Source organism: Apiospora aurea, assembly GCF_038362705.1.
Source record: "Apiospora aurea strain CBS 24483 chromosome Unknown utg000004l_segment0_segment0, whole genome shotgun sequence".
NCBI classification, from domain to species: domain Eukaryota; kingdom Fungi; phylum Ascomycota; class Sordariomycetes; order Amphisphaeriales; family Apiosporaceae; genus Apiospora; species Apiospora aurea.
In genome coordinates this window covers 5,039,479-5,056,857 of record NW_027117391.1, presented here as the reverse complement: position 1 = coordinate 5,056,857, position 17,379 = coordinate 5,039,479, and the positions used below count along the sequence as shown (strand labels likewise).

Genomic DNA, 17,379 nt, shown 5'->3' with positions numbered 1-17,379 from the left:
ACCCCTATTCTACACCTTGCGGCGGCTTGTAGTACGTATCGTCACGGTTCTACCAGGTTAGCCTATCTAGGTACTGTTGCTGTTCCCCAGGTTGGCATGGGCTGTGATTCCGTTGCCTTTTCCGGCACCCAGGCTTCTTGGTAGGTACGGTACTGTTTTGTCAACAATGCTACTTTACTTCGAAGTACTGCATATAGCTTCACATGTATATTCTATGTTCCATCGTAGAAGCATGGCAGCTATTGGAGTGGCTGATCCCGTTTCGGTCCTCAGTCGCCTTCACGCAGAATAAGGACTTAGCTGGAGATGCTCGGTTCCGATGAAGCATACTAAGACCCTCCTGGCCTCCCTTACTCCCGTAAAATACAACGACTTGGCATCACCTGTCGGCTAACACTTTGTTGTAAACTGTTATCACATCCGGCGTATAGGGACTTGATGGCGATTATTTGACAGTGATGCTATTCCAAGTGTTGCTGAGTTTGGAAGGCTCAAGCTGACCTCCATGTTTAGGAAGACTAGCAAAAGGCAATGCGGGGATATCCGACGAATGCTGGAGACCACCGAGAACCCCTCGACAACCCCCATAAACCACAGCCTGGAGCCCTGTTTCTCCCGACCATGTGCAGCTCCGATAATTTCCATGTAATATCAAGTGACTGCTTTTTGCGGTACTTCCGGACAAACTCGTGCTACTTGTCTACGTGGACCTGCTGTTACTGGAGCATGTATCTGCCCACTGTCGGTCCATGCCCTGAGCGAATCGGCCGATGTCGATCAGTGGCCCGTTTGACGGTTGAGCCACTCAGCGCTGCATTGTGGGGCACTCAGGTAAGACTGAGCTGCTGAGCCCGTCAGGCCCCGGGGGGGCTGCCCAGAATATCGCGGGGAAGTGGGCTTGCCAATACTGGGCGGGGAAGCTACCGGCCCTAGTAGCTCAAGCTGGAGTGCTATTTTGCATGTACCTGCCGTTGGAAATGCTTCCCTCAACTCGACTGTGCCAAATGGTTGACTGATAGTTCAGCGTCATGGCATTTCCGTTCTGGAGGCTACAGTATAACCAAAGTGACATTTCGATACTCAATGTGAATGCCGACATGGTATGGCATTCTCTGTTTGCTGGCTTGCACGGGTCTGTGGAGGGGCAGTGAAGGAGGCCTGTATGGCAAGCTGGTGGTCTATTAACGACATTCGTAAATGTTTCATCGGTACATGTGTGCATCTCGTGACCACCTGATGATGGGATGTCTCCAGGGCCAATTACGTCGCCAGACACCGAACCCCTCCTCCAGGCGAAAGCCAATCATCTGCCCTCTTCTCCCCAGATCAATTGAAGAAACCCCTCGCTCCAGGCCTTCTTCTTATTAAGGCAATCAACCTGTTGTTTGTTTCCCTTCCTTCTTACAAAGGCATTACACCCTCAAGCTTCTCATCCCAAGGAACAAAGCTCCTCCTACCCAATCCAATCCCATCACCATCACCACCTTGAACAGTTCTGACCTGATCTGAACCCAACTGCAATATCCTCCATCCAGTGTCACACTCGACTCTGTCCTGCTTCCCATCCTTGCCATTGACTGCCGTTCTCACATCATTTTGTCCCGACCATGGCAGCCAACAAGTCCTCGGCCATCAATGATGAGCCTATCGAAGTCCTCTTCGTTCTGCAGGAGAAGTTCAACCTCTTGGACTTCGCTGGCCCCTTCGAGTAAGTTGTCCATTACGAGTCAGGCTTGACTTTGTACGTTATTGTGTTCAAAATAGCTCTGCTAACAATGATTACTAGGGCCCTGACCTGGGCACAACACAACAAAGATGACCCTTGTAAGTTTCTTTCCCATTTCTGGTGTAGCAGCTATTCCCCAGGTCAAGAAGCAGCAACTAACTAAATGTCTTTTTCATGCTGTAGCAACCAAGGCATTCGAGTGCACCATTGCCGGCGCCGAGCCCAAGGTCCTGTCTGAACAGGGCGCCATGGTTGGCTCCCAGATCACCTACAAGGAGGCTTACGAGCGACTCAATGACTTCGATGTAGTCGTCATTGTCGGCGGCGACAGTGACCACATCCTCAACTCCAAGGCAGAGCCCTTGGGCATCATCAAGGCCTACTCTGAGCTGCAGCAGAAGGACTCTGCCCGAGAGCGCACACTCCTGTCAATCTGCACTGGAGCCCTCTACCTTGCCGAAGCCGGTGTCCTTTCCGGCCTGTCGGCGACTACCCACCCCGACTACATGACCGCCTTCGAGAACCTTTGCAGTCACTCCGCTGTCCGGGATGCTCAGGAGAGAACTGACGTAGACGAGGAGGCCCGCTACGTCGTCAACAACCTTCGCTTCGACATCGGCGAAGAGGATGAGAACCCCTACATCCGCCGCAAGTCCGATGCCCAAGAGACGCGACGCCCCTCCAACGCTCGGTACGTTCAACTACTGTCAAATATGCAATGACATTTCTTGCTAACAAATGCGCACAGAAAGGGCAGCATGTCTTTCAAGAGCCAGGGCCGCCGCGAGTCCATTGTCCGCCGCGCCGCGATGCGCCTAGGTGGTCTTCGGGTAATCACGAGTGGGGGAGTAACTGCTGGCATAGATGCAACACTGTATCTTGTCAGCATCATGGTGGATGAGGAGTGCGCCAATGAGGTTGCCCGCGTTTTGCAGCACACCTGGGTGAAGGGCAAGGTTGTTGACGGCCTCGACGTCTAGAGGCTTATAGAATTGGGAAACTGTAAAGCAGAGTAATAAGATACTCGCATGTAGACCGCGGCTAGATCAGGGTAGATCAGGAAGGTCCAGGATCATTGACGGAGCTCAACGGATACCACTTGTAAAACAACACAAAAAAAGACATTTCATTTATTCTAAAAATTATTGCGTCCATCCAGAAGAGTGTTAATGCCTGTTTTGTTTCGTTATCCGGTGGGAAAAGCTGAGACTGACTGACGTTGAGAAGCACCCCAGCTGCCAGGCTCATATTTATTAGTTGTTAGTGGGGTATGGTAGGGGTAGCTCACTCGCTCCCAGGTTCAATGGGTCTAGCCTTTTACCGTGTAGCGGCAACTTTTGCTGCATTGGCTGGTTGTCAGTTGACCGTGGGGCCGGATTTTCAGTCGCCGTACCTCCGATGTTGAAGCTCGAATTTCTACCGATCTGTGATGTCGCATGAGTAGCGCCAAGGAGTCCCGAGATATCGCAATACCCTGCCAGTCTAGACACAATGGCGGCAGCAGCAGCATCTAAGCCGTTCAAGACGGGTCTGAAGCAAGTTTACTTGTAAGTCAATGCCGTTCCAGCCAGCAGCCCACCGGCGAGAATACGCCTGACCGTGCAAGCAAAGGCCCGACCATGTAATCACATTCTGCCGGCCGACCCGCCAGTCGCAACTGCCGCAATTCGCGACCTTCAAGGTGCCGCTGCACTTCAACAAGCTCGACATGCGCGACTACCTCCTCCACGCCTACTCGGTCGCCTCGCTAGGCGTGCGCTCCGCCGTGATGCGCCAGCCCGTGGCCCGCAACCCGGTGACGCGGCGGGTGCAGCGACCGCCGGCCATCAAGTACATGACGGTGGAGCTGGCGAAGCCGTTCGTGTGGCCCAAGGAGCCGACCAAGGAGGAGCGCAAGCAGTGGCACGACGACATGACGCAGAAGCGGTTCGAGCTCCAGGAGAAGCAGGAGAAGCAGATGGAGACGTACCAGAAGTACGGCAAGCTGGTGAACGCGGCCGGCGAGAAGCGCACGGCGGACCGCACCAAGCTGGCGAAGCAGGCCAAGGATCTGGTGAGCGGTGCGGCCAAGTGGGACAACCGGAGAGAGCTGGACCCCAAGTGGACGGAATCATAGAAGAACTACAGATGACGAGACTGATGAATGGGAATGGGCGACGATCACAACTGTACTATCATGTGCGATACCTGTAAAAAGAAAGTCTCTATAAATGAACAAAAGCGGCGGGTATTGGGTCACGCGATCAATCTTATGGGGGAACGATTGATACATCTACACTCGGATCGTGGGCTGAAGTCGCCCCTGTAATAACATCTTCCTCAACCCAATGGTGTCTTTGTTGGAAAAGGAGTGTCTGGTCGCCCCAACTCCACCATCCAGCTGTGACATGTCTTGCGAACACCTCAAGGCCTACGTAATCCGTGGGAAGAATGCCGGCAAACAGCTGCCTCAGGTTTGGCTTCCTGGAATGGAGATCGGGGACACCAAATATTACCTTGCGTTCCGGACCGATCTTGGTCGAGCTGCCGCGTCTCCTTGCAATCAACAGCCGCTCCCAGGGCTTTCTCCAGGTCGACTCTAGGCCCACGATGGGCTCGCCGGAATCTGTTATCTTGACCCAGATCCATTCTCCGACCAGGTCGAGGCCCCATTGCGAGAACATACCTTCTTGCGACTTGACGAGTTCGATGGCGGCCGGTTTGTTAGTCACCCAGACTGCCACCAGGCCGTCCGGCTTGAGGTGAGCGGCGACGGGGATCAGAGACAGCAGGTCCCGCATCTCTTGCATGTCGTAAGCAATTTTGTAACTCGCCTTCTTCCTCTTTACGGACCTGCTTGGCCACGGCGGATCCAGTACGATCAGGTCGAACTTGGGCGCATCCTCCAGGAAAGCGGGCCGCAATCCCTGGATGGACCCCTGGAGATAACGGCTGGCTTCTGGTAGATACGGTGAAGGATAAGCCTTGCCGTTGTTGCCGTCGCTGTCGTCAATAGCATCACCCAGATCATCGTCCCGTTTCCTCGTAGACCCGGCAGCAGCCGCATGGGAGCCGTTGCTGAGCTGACTTGATGCAGGAGGCCTGCAAATTCGTGGCAAACACCATGGCCCTGCGTAAAGGCGACTGGCTTCTTCACATGCGTTTCGGACGGTTTCTGTCACCATCAGTTCGTCTAGTAGCACGGAGGGCGATGCCGATGCCGAACTCGGCGTCGCCGCACTGGTCTTCCCCGACGGAGCTTGCCATGGCTTTCCCAGAGGCTTGGAAGACAAAAGCCGACGCCTCATCGGTTGGTGTCGAGGCGACCCGGGCAAGACTTGTGCCTGTTCAATCGACCGTGGGATGTCGACGACCAGAACGGATTTGTCTGCATTCCCATACAGAATGCATGATTCCATCTTCCATAAAAGGCTGCTGGAATAAGCTGTGCAGCAAGCTAGTCTGGTGTGTGGCGATCCAACTGTTTTGAAGTAAAACTTATTGTGTTGTGCCGCGACGCCCCCTAAAGTCTGGGCCTTTTACGCGAGCCGGGTTTGTCAGTTCAATTAAGGTTGCAAGGTGAAAGGAAGGATGCTGACATGGCATCGGCAATTGTAGCTCTCTCTCTCTCTCTCTCTCTCTAGAGTTGTGTGCTGAAAGATGTCCCGAAGGGAAGGGTCGCACCACATAAAACTGGGATGCAGATACATCGAAAAATTGATCAACTTGATCTCTGATTGATACCCGCATGCCGCTGGAACCCAACCATCGATGAGTACGTACACGACCACGTACCTCCTGCTCTACCTAAGGATTCGTATCGTACAAATGAGCAGGTTCTTTACACCGCCAGATCCCAGCCGGTTACCAGTGGCGTTTCTGGCAAAACGTATCATGCTCTCTGATGATGTGCTCGTTGTAAACAACCGGTTAATCGGGATTTTTGCAACTCTTGAAATTGGGATTGCCCGGGATGAGGCAAGCGACTGATGGATATCGCATTTCCCAACGGGGCGGGCTGTTGAGAGAACCCCTCCACTCAACCACGCTAGCAGAGGCCATGACGAAATCCGTCTTTCCAGAACTGCACGCTGCAGCCATTTCGATTATGATTGCTGTTCTTGGCAACCCGTTTGCACCTGAGGTGGCCACCCTTCATTCAGCCAGCCAGCCAGCCAGCACGCACTGCACTGCCCTCTCCCTCCTTTCTGTCATCTCCTCTGGCCTCGTGGCTCGTTCATAGTCGATCGGGGATGTGCACAGAATACGTCAACTGTATATCAATATTGGTAGTCCACAAAAACCGTTACGTTTATTTATTGAGCTTACGTTAGTACGGATAAGCGCGCGTGAATTGAAACCTTTGCCATCCGAGAGCAGCAGTGAAGAGCGGCCCAAAGAAGGCGTGATTGCTCTGAGCTGATTCGTGACCAGTCCGCCAGGCTGCGCGAACCCCTGCACTATCGCTCCCTTCGCAGGCGCTAGATTCCTCGCCCCCCCCGGCCTAGAACCCAGTCGGGCGCAGCTTGGCGACCCGTCCGCAACCACTTGATGTCACCCTACACGATACAAATCATTGCCAGGTTTTTTGGGGCACCGCCCGCGAGCCAATGATTCGCCCGTCTGGAAACAATCTCAAACCAGACACAGCTTTTCTGCAAACTTTAGGGTACCTGGTCCACTCCCTTCTGGGGCCGATGATGGATCGTGCCGCTAGCCAGGACTCAGGTCGCTGCTGCAATGGAACCTTGCCGTTCTGGCAATAATAAGCTGAATGTTATCCCTTTCCACCTGTGACCGCAAGGCATATTGTCACCAGCTATCCCGCCGCCAGCTACTTCGTCCCTCGACGGGTGTTCTGTCCTCCTACCTGCATTTACAGCGGACAGTCATTCTCTTACTACCTCGTTAATCGCTCACTTCGCATTATCTATTCCAGTTCACCAGACGTGACAGCCGGTTTTGGGGGCTCTGCTGTACTATTGTCGTCTGACCGTTGACATTACTCATTATGCGTGTGTGAACACTACCTGCCAACAAGCGTCACGATTTGATATGGGCAGGTCATAGCCCAACCCGACCTCAATTTTCCGCCTCCTCTAGTGGATATCGAATTCGACATCGCTACCAACCGCGAGACACTCGCTCTTTAATCGGTTTGCCGATACCGATAAATATGACTACTTCCAACATACGCGCCGCAACGGCGGCTGCCTTCCTAATACACATACGAAAGGCCGCGGCGTTAGACGAGGCCAACCCGAATGCACAAGCCGCCCACGATAAGGAAGGCCTCGACCTGGTGGGCTTCTGGTCCGCCGTGGGAGCTTCGGTGGTTGTTTTCAGCATCCAGACGGGCGTCTTCCTGCTCTTGCGGAACAAGCTGGCGCGCATCTTCAAGCCCAAGACCTATCTCGTCCCCGAGCGCGAACGAACGGAACCGCCGCCCGACAGCCCGTGGGGATTGATCAGCGGCCTCATGCGCTTCAAGGACCGCGAGATTATGAAGAAGTGCGGACTCGATGCCTACTTCTTCCTGCGCTACCTCCAGACGCTGCTCATCATCTTCATACCCATGGCCCTCGTCATCATTCCTATCCTGGTACCAATCAACTATCATGGCGGCCGCAGCCAGAATTTCGACAACAATCCCCACGATACCAAGTCAAAACAAGCCAATATCACGGGCTTCGATACCTTGGCTTGGGGAAATGTGTAAGTGGCATGCGGGGTGTATTCCTTATAGGCGTACGGCTTGTTTAAGAGCTGCCTGTACTCCCTCCCAAAACCTGTCGATTGTTTTCTTGAAAGGGCAACACTAACGCCGAGAGTCGATAGGGCTCAGTCGAAAACTAACCGATATTGGGCACACCTGATTCTGGCCGTGGCTGTTATTCTTTGGGTTTGTGGGGTTTTCTTTGCGGAACTGAAGGTCTTCGTAAAGATACGGCAGGACTGGCTGACTACGGCCGAGCACCGACTTCGTGCCTCGGCTACAACAGTCTTGGTCAGTGCCATACCGGAAAAATGGCTGAGTGAACAGGCTTTGATGGGCCTTTTTGACGTCTTCCCCGGCGGGATCCGAAATATCTGGCTCACACGCGACTTCACCGCCCTGCTAGAGAAGGTCAAAAAGCGCGACAAAATCCACAAACAGCTGGAGGAGGCGCAGACGGATCTCGTTCGCATGGCCAAGAAAAGCCAATTGAAGAAGAGGGCGGCCGAAGAGAAGAAGATGCGGAAACAAACCAAGTCCAAGGCCCCAACGAAGGAGGAGAGAGCGACCCGCCAGCGAGAGGAAGACGCTGCTGCCAAGTTACAAGCAGAAAACGGCGGCGGTGACAGCGGTGGCGATACCCATGAAGTGCCACACAACATTCAGGAAGGACTGGCCGAATCCCAGCAACTCGAAGAACATCAGCATGGAGATGGACTACACAAGCCAACAACAGGAGGGAATCCGCTGGATGTGATCGGCTCCGGCTTCTCGAAGTTCACTCAAGGACTGGGCAAAGGTGTGGGGGCCGTGGGCAAGACCTTCGATCAAATCGACCACCAAATCGAGACTACCAATGGCTTCGTGGCGATAGCACCGTCCGAAACCAATAGGTCTAGACCTGCTACCCGAGCATCTGCTACTCGCCGTGTCCAGCTTCACGACGACAACGATCACCTGAGGCCGTCTACCGGGGGCGAGGATTCCCCCAAATCCCCTGTTGGTCGTATTAGCCATTCACAAAACGGATCTATCGCGTCTCAGAATGCTGCTTATAAGGAGAGCATCGAGCTGAAACCCCTGCAGAACACTGTTCGCAAGGCCGATACCTCGGAGGACATGTACGACCATGAACGGGCTCGATGGTATCAGTTCTGGAAGCCCCCAGCAGGAGGCTTTGCTTCGCCCATACCCCAAGGCTACCAAAGACAACCGCCGAAACAACAAGAGCCGTTAACGTGGGCGAAGATCAAAAGAATGATCCCATTCCTTGGCGGAGACGACGAAGTGACCTTTGAGTACCCGAAAGCTTACAACGAGGACTATGAGGAGGAACGAGCAGGGCAGGTGGCAGAATGGGAGAGATGGGTCAAAAGGAAGGACCGTCCTACCCATCGGCTACCTAGATTCGAGTGGACACCCGATTTCCTTCCCACTTTTCCGCTGATCAATAAGAAAGTCGATACAATTTACTGGTGCCGGGGTGAACTTGCGCGGCTCAACTTGGAGATCGAGATGGACCAACAGCACCCCGAGCAATTTCCCCTGATGAGATCTGCCTTCATCCAGTTCAACCACCAGGTTGCAGCGCATATGGCTTGCCAGAGCGTTATCCATCACATCCCGCGGCAAATGGCCCCCAGGGTGGTCGAAATCTCTCCCAATGATGTTATCTGGGAAAATATGGCCATCACTTGGTGGGCTGGATGGTTGCGGACCGGCATGCATTTCCTGATTGTCGGCGGCATGATCATTCTCTGGGCATTTCCTGTTGCTGCCACTTCGCAGGTCCAAAAGATTCCGGACTTGATCGACAACTACCACTGGCTGAGGTTCCTTGAGGACAATAAAACAGTGTTCAAAGCTGTCAAGGCAATTTCTGGTGTGTTGCCCGCAATATTGCTTGCACTGCTACTGTGGTTGGTCCCCATCATCATGGATTTCCTTGCCTTTTTGAAAGGAGCCAAGACCGGGTCGCAGAAGACGGAAACAATCCAGTCGTCCTATTTCGCCTTTCTGTTCGCCCAGGTCTTCCTCATTGTATCCCTCAGTGCGACACTTACCGAGACGCTTACTAAACTGGCCAACAACCCCGCGGGCGTTGCGGAACTCCTCGCCACCAGCCTGCCCGGAGCCTCCAACTACTTTTTCTCCTACATGATTCTACAGGCATTGTCGACCAGTTCGGGTACCTTGCTACAGATTGGCGCCTTGATCAACTGGTACATCATTGCGAAGATTTTCAGCAGTACACCACGTAGCAAGTGGGAAACCAACACTACTCTCCCAAATGTGAGGTGGGGTTCGTATTTCCCTGTGTACACCAACTTTGCCTGCATCGGTCTTGTCTACTGCGTCATTTCCCCCATTATCTCGATCTTCGCCATCATCACCTTCGCCCTCCTATGGGTCGCCAACAGGTACAGCATGATTTATGTCAACCGCCTCGCTCTCGACACCGGAGGTGTCTTGTACCCCCGAGCCATCAACCAGACCTTCACTGGTTTGTACGTGATGGAGATATGCCTCATCGGTCTGTTCTTCCTTGTGAATGACACAGAGGGCAAGTCGGCATGCCTACCGCAAGCCATCATCATGGTCATATGCACTTTCTTAACTGCGCTTTACCAGCTTCTGCTGAACTCGTCCTTCGGGCCAATGTTCAGATACCTCCCCATTACCTTTGAAGACGAAGCAGTATTGCGGGACGAGGCATTCCAAAGAGCCCAAGACCAGCGCCTTGGTCTTCTGGACGAGGATGAGGAGGACAGGATGTACGATAAGGAGGGTCTTCCTGCTCAACACCACCATCGTGCCACAGATTCAGTAGACACCACTGATGGCGCTGGTGACGGTGAAAAGAGCCCCAGAAACGGCAAGTTAAGGAACTTTGCCCCAGTTAGGGGACTTCAACACGCAGGTTCCTTGGCTGTCCGCGGGGGCAAAGTCCTTAAGAACCAGACATACGGGCGAGCAGAAAGGGGCGTGCACAGCGCGGCGAGGTACCGCGAACAACGGCGGCAGAAGGATCTCGAAGCGCAACGTGCCATCGGCGAGGCGTTGTACGGAGGCTTCCACGACGAAATCGAGGATCTTACCCCCGAGGAGAGAGATGTGCTGGTCCGCCGCGCGTTTACGCATTCGGCTCTGCGCGCGCGTCGTCCGACTGTCTGGATTCCCCATGACGACATTGGTGTCAGCGAGGACGAGATCAAGCGCACGCGGGAGTTCAGTGACCATATTTGGATCTCTAATGAGGGCACGGCGTTGGACAGTAACGTCCGGGTAGTCTACGGCCGAGCACCGCCGGATTTCAGTGAGCTCGACCTCATCAACCTGTAAAACATCCATTGCATAGACGTATACCCATAGAATTTGAGAATCTAAAAGAGTAAAAGATGTAACCATTATAAACGTGACATTTCTTCTCTGCAGGAACTGGGGAGTAGGTGGCAGGCGACTTTACCGTTGCCACAAATGTCGGAACATACTACTGCAATTAAAATGGAAACTATTTTAAAAGATGCTGGAGCATCAACGGCATGTAGCAACCGAGTAAATATAAATGAGTGCGCCATTGGCTGGAACTTAGGACCGTTAGGACCTCTTCGGCCTCATAATATTTGGTTGTGATCAAACGTAGATTGAATGCACATCCTCAGGAGTGTAACGGACCCCGATGCCCACACAATAACTCTCGTCGGCTTCGTACATGTACGTAGGAGTAAATGCGGTAGCTAGTATGCATAGAACACAAGTCCGTTTAGGAAGTAGCAGTATGCTCCAAGGTCCGGAGTAGATTTTCCTTGACAGCCTCCACGTCACCCTCTTCCATACTCAAGAATCGGATCTGCGTCCAGCGAGGTTAGTTTCTTGTGGGAAAAGGAAAAAGATCAAGGGGCCAGCAGGACGGAAGCAAACTCACCACATCATCTCCGGCGGCGGCACCGGTCCCGCCATACAGCACCGCCTCCGACACGCTCGCGTCGACGCCCTTCTTCACGCGGGCCTCCCACACGCCCTCCCAGTTCCACTCGCCGGGCTTCCGGATGCCGGCGGCGGCGGCGGCGGCTACAGGCGCGTCGTCCTTCGCGGGGACCGGTGGCGGGACCTCGTCGTCTCCGGCGGCGGGCTGCGGCACTGCAGGCGGCGGGCTCGTCGTCGCCGTCGTCGTTGTTGTTGTTGAGATCGCGGTGAAGTCCTTGCCGCTGTCGTGGCGGTGCGTGCGCCACGCGTGCCACGCGCCCGGGTTGCCCGCCGCCTCGAGCGGGATGGCGTCCAGGACCGCCTCGTCGTCGAAGGTGCTGCGGATGTACCGCAGCACCTCGAACGTGGAGATGTCGGTCTTTGCCGTGTCGGCGAAGCCCGGGAAGTTACCCGTCGCCGCGGACGCGCGGGAGCCGGGCGTGCCGCCTGAGCCTGCACCTGAGGACGACTTTGGCGGGTTGCGCGGCGGCGTCGTCTGGGCCTGCTCGTGGCTGCTGTCGGCGCGGCTCCGGCTGCTGCTGCTGCGCCGGCCGAACCAGTCCGGGAAGCCGTGGCGGAGGCTGAAGCCGCCGGGGGGCAGGCGCTCCTCGTCGGTGGCGCTGACGGTGCCGTTGTCCTGCACGTCGGTGCTGTACATGTACGTGGTCAAGGGCGTGATGAGGGGGTGGAACATATCGGTGGAGAAGGTCACGAGCGGCGGTAACCTCGGATATGCGTCCGGGAAGGAGATCTGGAAGCGCAGGACGGCGGGCGCATAGGGGCCTGGGGGAACCATAAGATTATTGAGGTTTGGTTCACCGCGCGTGCCTTGACTTACCGTCACGGACGAAGACGACGCCGGTCCAGAGGGCGGGGTCGCCGGGCGTCAGACTGACGAAGATGCCTTCGGGGCATGATTGTTTCAGGCCGGCGCTGCGCGGGTGTTAGTCTTTGTTCCGCACCGTACATATGAAGACTGAAGCACTAGAATAAACAACATACAACTCCACCAGCAGGTTCTGCTTTCTCAGAGCCGGTAGGCTGTTAAACTTGGCTGAGGCCATTGTGGTTATGGTTTCATAGGAGAATTAATGAATAATGTCAAGGTGGATGTACGTATGAGGTATGTAGGTTGGCGATTCATAGACCGTTTTGGTTCATGTATCAATCACTCTAGGCGTTCAGATCCAGATACCCCTGAGCCTTTAGGCGCGTGGTGGTTATGCATGAACCATGAACAGGAACTGAAGCATCGAACCCAGTACTGCAAGTGCGGTGAGCGAAGTGGGGCCAATTAAACAGCCGCTTTTCGAGCATTTCAAGGTCGAGAGATTCAAGAATTGAGGTCTACTTGGCGATCTGGGTGGGAGAACTACGTTGATAATATTGGATAACACACGCATGTTCAAGACATGAATAGTATTGGCTCATCACGTCTATGGCACCTAATCAGTCGAGACTGAGATCGGGACGTTGTATCCTGAAATGACAGGGATGCTGGTCCAGTCTGCAGGGGTCCATACGCAAGATTTACTTATCATGTGCCCCTCCATTCCAAGGCCGACTGCGTGGCGGGGTAATTCTTTTGACGGGCCTCAAAAGCTCGACAAGAGGTTGACAATGCCCGAACACAATAGCATTGGAGGGTTGCAAAGAGTAATGAATTACTAGAACGATAGATAAATGCTATTCAAGAATCCCTTGACTACAAAGCAAGTGTTCGCATCCTCGTCGTAGCTGGTTGGGCATTGAATAGGTATATGTGCCTGGGAAGTACCAATTACGACATAGGTTGGCAGATCTGGAGTGTGACGCATCGCATAAGGCAGCTACCGAAAGCTCAGCTCGTTTCTGACCTTTTCTACCTTAACTCTTCACTTTTGAACCTCCGCCGTCGCAACAACCATTTCTACGTAGCTACCGAGTAGTGTCGCGGACCACATAGCCCAACAGCGCCAGAACTGCCGACAACAACCACTCAACATGGCAGGAAAGAAGGGAGGCGAAAACAGCAAGAAGGTGGCCGGAAACGCCAAGAAGGCCGAGGCAGCAGCCGCGAAGGCCGCCGTCGAAGACGCAAAGAAGGCTTCTGCTGAGGACGCCGAGTGGGCCAAGGGCTCCAAGAGCAACGCGAAGAAGTAAGTCACTGTCGGGGAAGCAAAGCCCACGTCTTGCGACAGAAGCAAGCGCAAACGTACCACATACCATGAATGATGCTAACGGAAACTTTTTCTACTCTATAGGGAAGCCGAAGCAGTCAAGAAGGCCGAACAAGCCCGGAAGAAGGCCGAAAAAGACGCCGCCCTCGCCGAGGAGGAAGCCAGCCTACCGAGCAAGGCGCCCAAGAACGCGAAGACGGCGGCCAAGAAGACGGGGCGCGGCACGCTGGACCTGGGCCAGCTGGACGCGGCGCTGCCCTCGCTCAACGCGACGGGCATCGACAACGCCATCGACGCGCTGGGCGTGACGGGCAACAGCCAGGACAAGGTGGACCGGCACCCGGAGCGGCGCTTCAAGGCCGCGTACGCCGCGTACGAGGAGCGCCGGCTCGAGGAGATGGAGTCGGACGGCAGCGGCCAGGGCCTGCGCCTCAACCAGAAGAAGGCCAACATCCGCAAGGAGTTCGAGAAGTCGCCCGAGAACCCCTTCAACCAGGTCACCGCCACGTACAACGCGACGCGCGACGAGGTGGCCGACCTGCGGGCCAAGGAGAAGGCCAAGGTGGAGGGACGACTGGCTCGATAGGCGCATTGCACTTGCTATTGCTGGGTTCTACTGTCTCGTGCTCGGCTTCATGGGCTAACACAGGACAGCGCAGCAGCAGCCCTTTTTCAATCGGGAACTGGGCGGGCTGGTACTGCGATACACGCTGCGGTGTAGCTTGATCCAGAAGAGTCAACTTCCGATCAATAGATTATGGCTTAGACAAATATTCATCCATTCAAATGTTGTTCAGGGTATTACGGGCCATCTATACTACACTATGAAACGAGGTCCCCTCTCGGGGTGATAGTTATTGGACCACTGATGACTTCAGCTTTTCGGAATCAGACCAGCTGCTGTGAAACGCAACGAGCATAGAGGGAGCATATTTACATTCCGTTGTCTACGTTTCAGACAAAACACAGCGAACTCTAGAAGGGGTTTTATTGGTGCTTGAGGTTTAACATGCAGCGTTCGCGAATAGGGTGTGTTAACTCCCCAGCTCTTGGGTTTCGAAAAGATCGAGCCTCGCCTCTGCACTGACCGCAAGCGAGGCGCAATCCTTATGAGGCTTGAGACCGAGCTGAGTGAGCTGAGGAGGTGTGAATGTCACATCACGTACCTAAACGACCTACCTGTCTGACCGTTTGCGGCTAAAGTACCTACCATTGCCGCCGTGCAAGCCAGAAATGGATTAGTTGGCTGCGCGGGTTGTTAGCCCGTAATATACTGCCTCATATGTCTGTGCCCAACCCTGGATCGTCAAATCCTCCGCGTAATCGTCTGATCTCCCGACCACGCGCACTGGGACGGGGCTTGACGTTTTTGACGTACGTGTGGCATCAGAGACAGAGTTAGAGAGGGGAGACCCAAGGTTTGAAACCCTTTGTCCCTTCTGGAATGACTGAAAGGTGCTGCGCAAAGCTATCTAATTACTGTACTTTGGCCTACATACCGTGGCGTGAAAGTCTGGCGACAGCCTCATCCATCTTGCTGGAACCATTTGAAATTATCGCAGTGACTTGGTGGCATGAACGAGTCTGAGTAATACGAGAAAATGTAATATCTAATAATGAAAGGCTGCTAAAGATAGCAACGATAGTGCTTATCTGTATTTAAGCAAGTCCCATGGGATAAACCTGGCAAGCTGCGATAGGTACAAGGAACTCTTGGAAGTGCATTCGATGGTTCTGACCTTCCAACTACAAGACTCCCGGGATAATACCATAATCCCTTTTCATATACTTGCCTGGGAACTCAGGGCGGTATGTAGCCTCCTTCTTGTTTGCCCACAACTTCGTCTGCGCAGCAGAGCGATGAACAATCCTATTGCCCAGTTGCAATTGGCCATCCGAATGCACAGCCAGGCCAGCATCTCAAACACATCAATTATATTTTGAGAGTATCTTGGACATTGTCTTACAGTGATTTTGCTTGCAACGATAGAGGGCCCACACCCAGAACTTCCAGAAGATGTCGCCACTGTCTGCGCCAGCAAGGGCAATATTGGCCTGGCCTAATATCACTGACATCGCGACCAAGTACTATTAGCAGATGCTGAGGCTGCGCCGGTCGCGGCTTGAGATATTTCACGAAGGAGGCTGGGAATGGACTTTTCTGCGAGAATGTTAGCAGACTGCTCACGACATGACGAGGCAAACGCTGGGAAAACTCGAGCCCGAATGTTCAAGTTGATAGAAGATGACATGGTCAATCGGAAGGATAGGAACTTCCTACATAGGGAAATTGAAGACATCGATGTCACTGTAGCGAAACTGAAGGGGAAGTTTCTTGTCAGCCGAGCCGACATTGTTGGCTGTGCCTGTGTAGTAAGGGGTGGACTCCTAGAAACGGCAATGCGTTTTCTCCTTTTTTAGATGCCCATCTCCAAAACCACGGTAAAGGTCGAAATACCATAGCGTTAAGTAGGTGATCATGCGCATTATTGAATCTCACCTCTATGCAACTACGATCAAGTCGACCGACATTCAATTGAATACATGTATGTACATGTGAAGACTGTGACCCAGAGGGCGGAAGCAGTCTGCGAATGACACGAAGCTGGTGAGATATCACGTACACGCATTGCGGGCAGGCCCTCGACTTGACTGGACAGCAGAACGTCATACGCGTAACGTACATGGAAGTGCGCCCCTGGCAACTGCTTTGCTTACACGTGATACCCTGCAGGATAAACACTAACCTAAGAGTCGATAGCGCCCTTCTGGCCGTCCTGGGAGGGATTCCGAGGGGAAAGAGGGGCCCGGGCCTTGACTCTGCGGGTCTCGCCTGCGTGTTTTAGCGGCATTTCTCGTTAGCAGCTGCGCTAGGAGCCGCGAAGGCCTCAACTCTAAAATGAATGGGCCATTCCAGCAACTCGTCCTGCATTCGCCAAGGGGGGGCCAAACCTGGAGATAATAATTTACAGATTAAGGGACTCGCTGCCACCACTACTGCCACCACCACCCTCTCCCACACCTGCGACCTTGGCTTGGCCGACTTGGCTTCTTGTCTCTCCTGAACTGCTTCTTTGTGGCTTCTCCTCGTTACCCGTCGTGTCGAGTCTCTCTTGCGCCGACCGTGTCTCCTCTGCTGATTCGCCCCGAAACATTTCCTCATTGTCAAAAGCAACGCCAAATCCAGCCCCTGGAAGGTTCCGTTATCTGTTCTGTAGCGCATATATTGCACGTCGGCAGCAATCCGCGACACCACCACCCCCCTCCAACACTTCGGCTACCGCCAGCCATCTTTTCTGGTTCCCCGGACAGCCGGTCATTCTCCCGCACCCATTGGTGAGACTGCCAGCAATTGGGGCGCTGTTTCGTTCGCTGGCTGTCGCAACGCCTTGCTGTGTTGATCTTCCCACGCCCTACCAATCAATCGTCGCAAGGGTACTCTGTACCGATTACGCTCGTTCAACGGCTTAGTTTATCAGATAATAATCGCGCCTTCCCCGAGATCCTTCGCAAACTTGCGCTCCCATCTCGGAATCCCTGGATTGCCCACCCGCGACGCTGTGTACCGCTGCCTACTTTTTGTGTTCCTGGACGCTTCCGAGTCACGTCTAAGACAACCCTGATCTGATCCCGACCCGGGTGCCTGCTGTCAAAACACCCGTTATCCCCGGTGCTCGTGGAACCTCTATCCTCTTCCTATAGTCTGGAACAAAGGCCGGAGTCTAATCTTCCCTACGGCCCCTCCCGTCTTGTTTGCCATCTCGAATGCATCTGGAGCCACGGTAGTGTTGCGGGATAAGGCCAAGGTCAACATGGGTCACTTTGGCAAGATG

At 54.0% G+C, this 17,379-nt stretch overlaps 6 protein-coding genes across 6 annotated transcripts; 4 read left to right on the top strand and 2 right to left on the bottom strand.

Moving 5' to 3' along the window:
- Positions 1-1,607: 1,607 nt before the first annotated feature.
- Positions 1,608-2,706, top strand: PG986_006327 (class I glutamine amidotransferase-like protein; the record flags this gene model as incomplete). Its single annotated transcript, XM_066842549.1, has 4 exons — positions 1,608-1,708; positions 1,787-1,824; positions 1,910-2,417; positions 2,475-2,706. The coding sequence occupies 4 exons, from the start codon at positions 1,608-1,610 to the stop codon at positions 2,704-2,706; spliced, it is 879 nt and encodes a 292-aa protein (XP_066702411.1).
- Positions 2,707-3,217: 511 nt separating this feature from the next.
- Positions 3,218-3,842, top strand: PG986_006326 (mitochondrial 54S ribosomal protein uL23m; the record flags this gene model as incomplete). Its single annotated transcript, XM_066842548.1, has 2 exons — positions 3,218-3,273; positions 3,338-3,842. 2 exons carry the CDS (start codon positions 3,218-3,220, stop codon positions 3,840-3,842), a joined length of 561 nt encoding a protein of 186 aa, XP_066702410.1.
- Positions 3,843-3,975: 133 nt separating this feature from the next.
- On the bottom strand, positions 3,976-5,124 carry PG986_006325 (MT-A70 family; the record flags this gene model as incomplete). Its single annotated transcript, XM_066842547.1, has 1 exon — positions 3,976-5,124. The coding sequence occupies one exon, from the start codon at positions 5,122-5,124 to the stop codon at positions 3,976-3,978; it is 1,149 nt and encodes a 382-aa protein (XP_066702409.1).
- Positions 5,125-6,881: 1,757 nt separating this feature from the next.
- Positions 6,882-10,763, top strand: PG986_006324 (uncharacterized protein; the record flags this gene model as incomplete). The annotated part of the gene is made up of 2 exons (XM_066842546.1): positions 6,882-7,420; positions 7,544-10,763. The coding sequence occupies 2 exons, from the start codon at positions 6,882-6,884 to the stop codon at positions 10,761-10,763; spliced, it is 3,759 nt and encodes a 1,252-aa protein (XP_066702408.1).
- A 421-nt stretch (positions 10,764-11,184) lies between these two features.
- Positions 11,185-12,451, bottom strand: PG986_006323 (Ubiquitin-conjugating enzyme; the record flags this gene model as incomplete). The annotated part of the gene is made up of 4 exons (XM_066842545.1): positions 11,185-11,271; positions 11,347-12,170; positions 12,226-12,320; positions 12,390-12,451. The coding sequence occupies 4 exons, from the start codon at positions 12,449-12,451 to the stop codon at positions 11,185-11,187; spliced, it is 1,068 nt and encodes a 355-aa protein (XP_066702407.1).
- Positions 12,452-13,370: 919 nt separating this feature from the next.
- Positions 13,371-14,132, top strand: PG986_006322 (coiled-coil domain-containing protein; the record flags this gene model as incomplete). Its single annotated transcript, XM_066842544.1, has 2 exons — positions 13,371-13,525; positions 13,631-14,132. 2 exons carry the CDS (start codon positions 13,371-13,373, stop codon positions 14,130-14,132), a joined length of 657 nt encoding a protein of 218 aa, XP_066702406.1.
- Between the last annotated feature and the right edge of the window lie 3,247 nt (positions 14,133-17,379).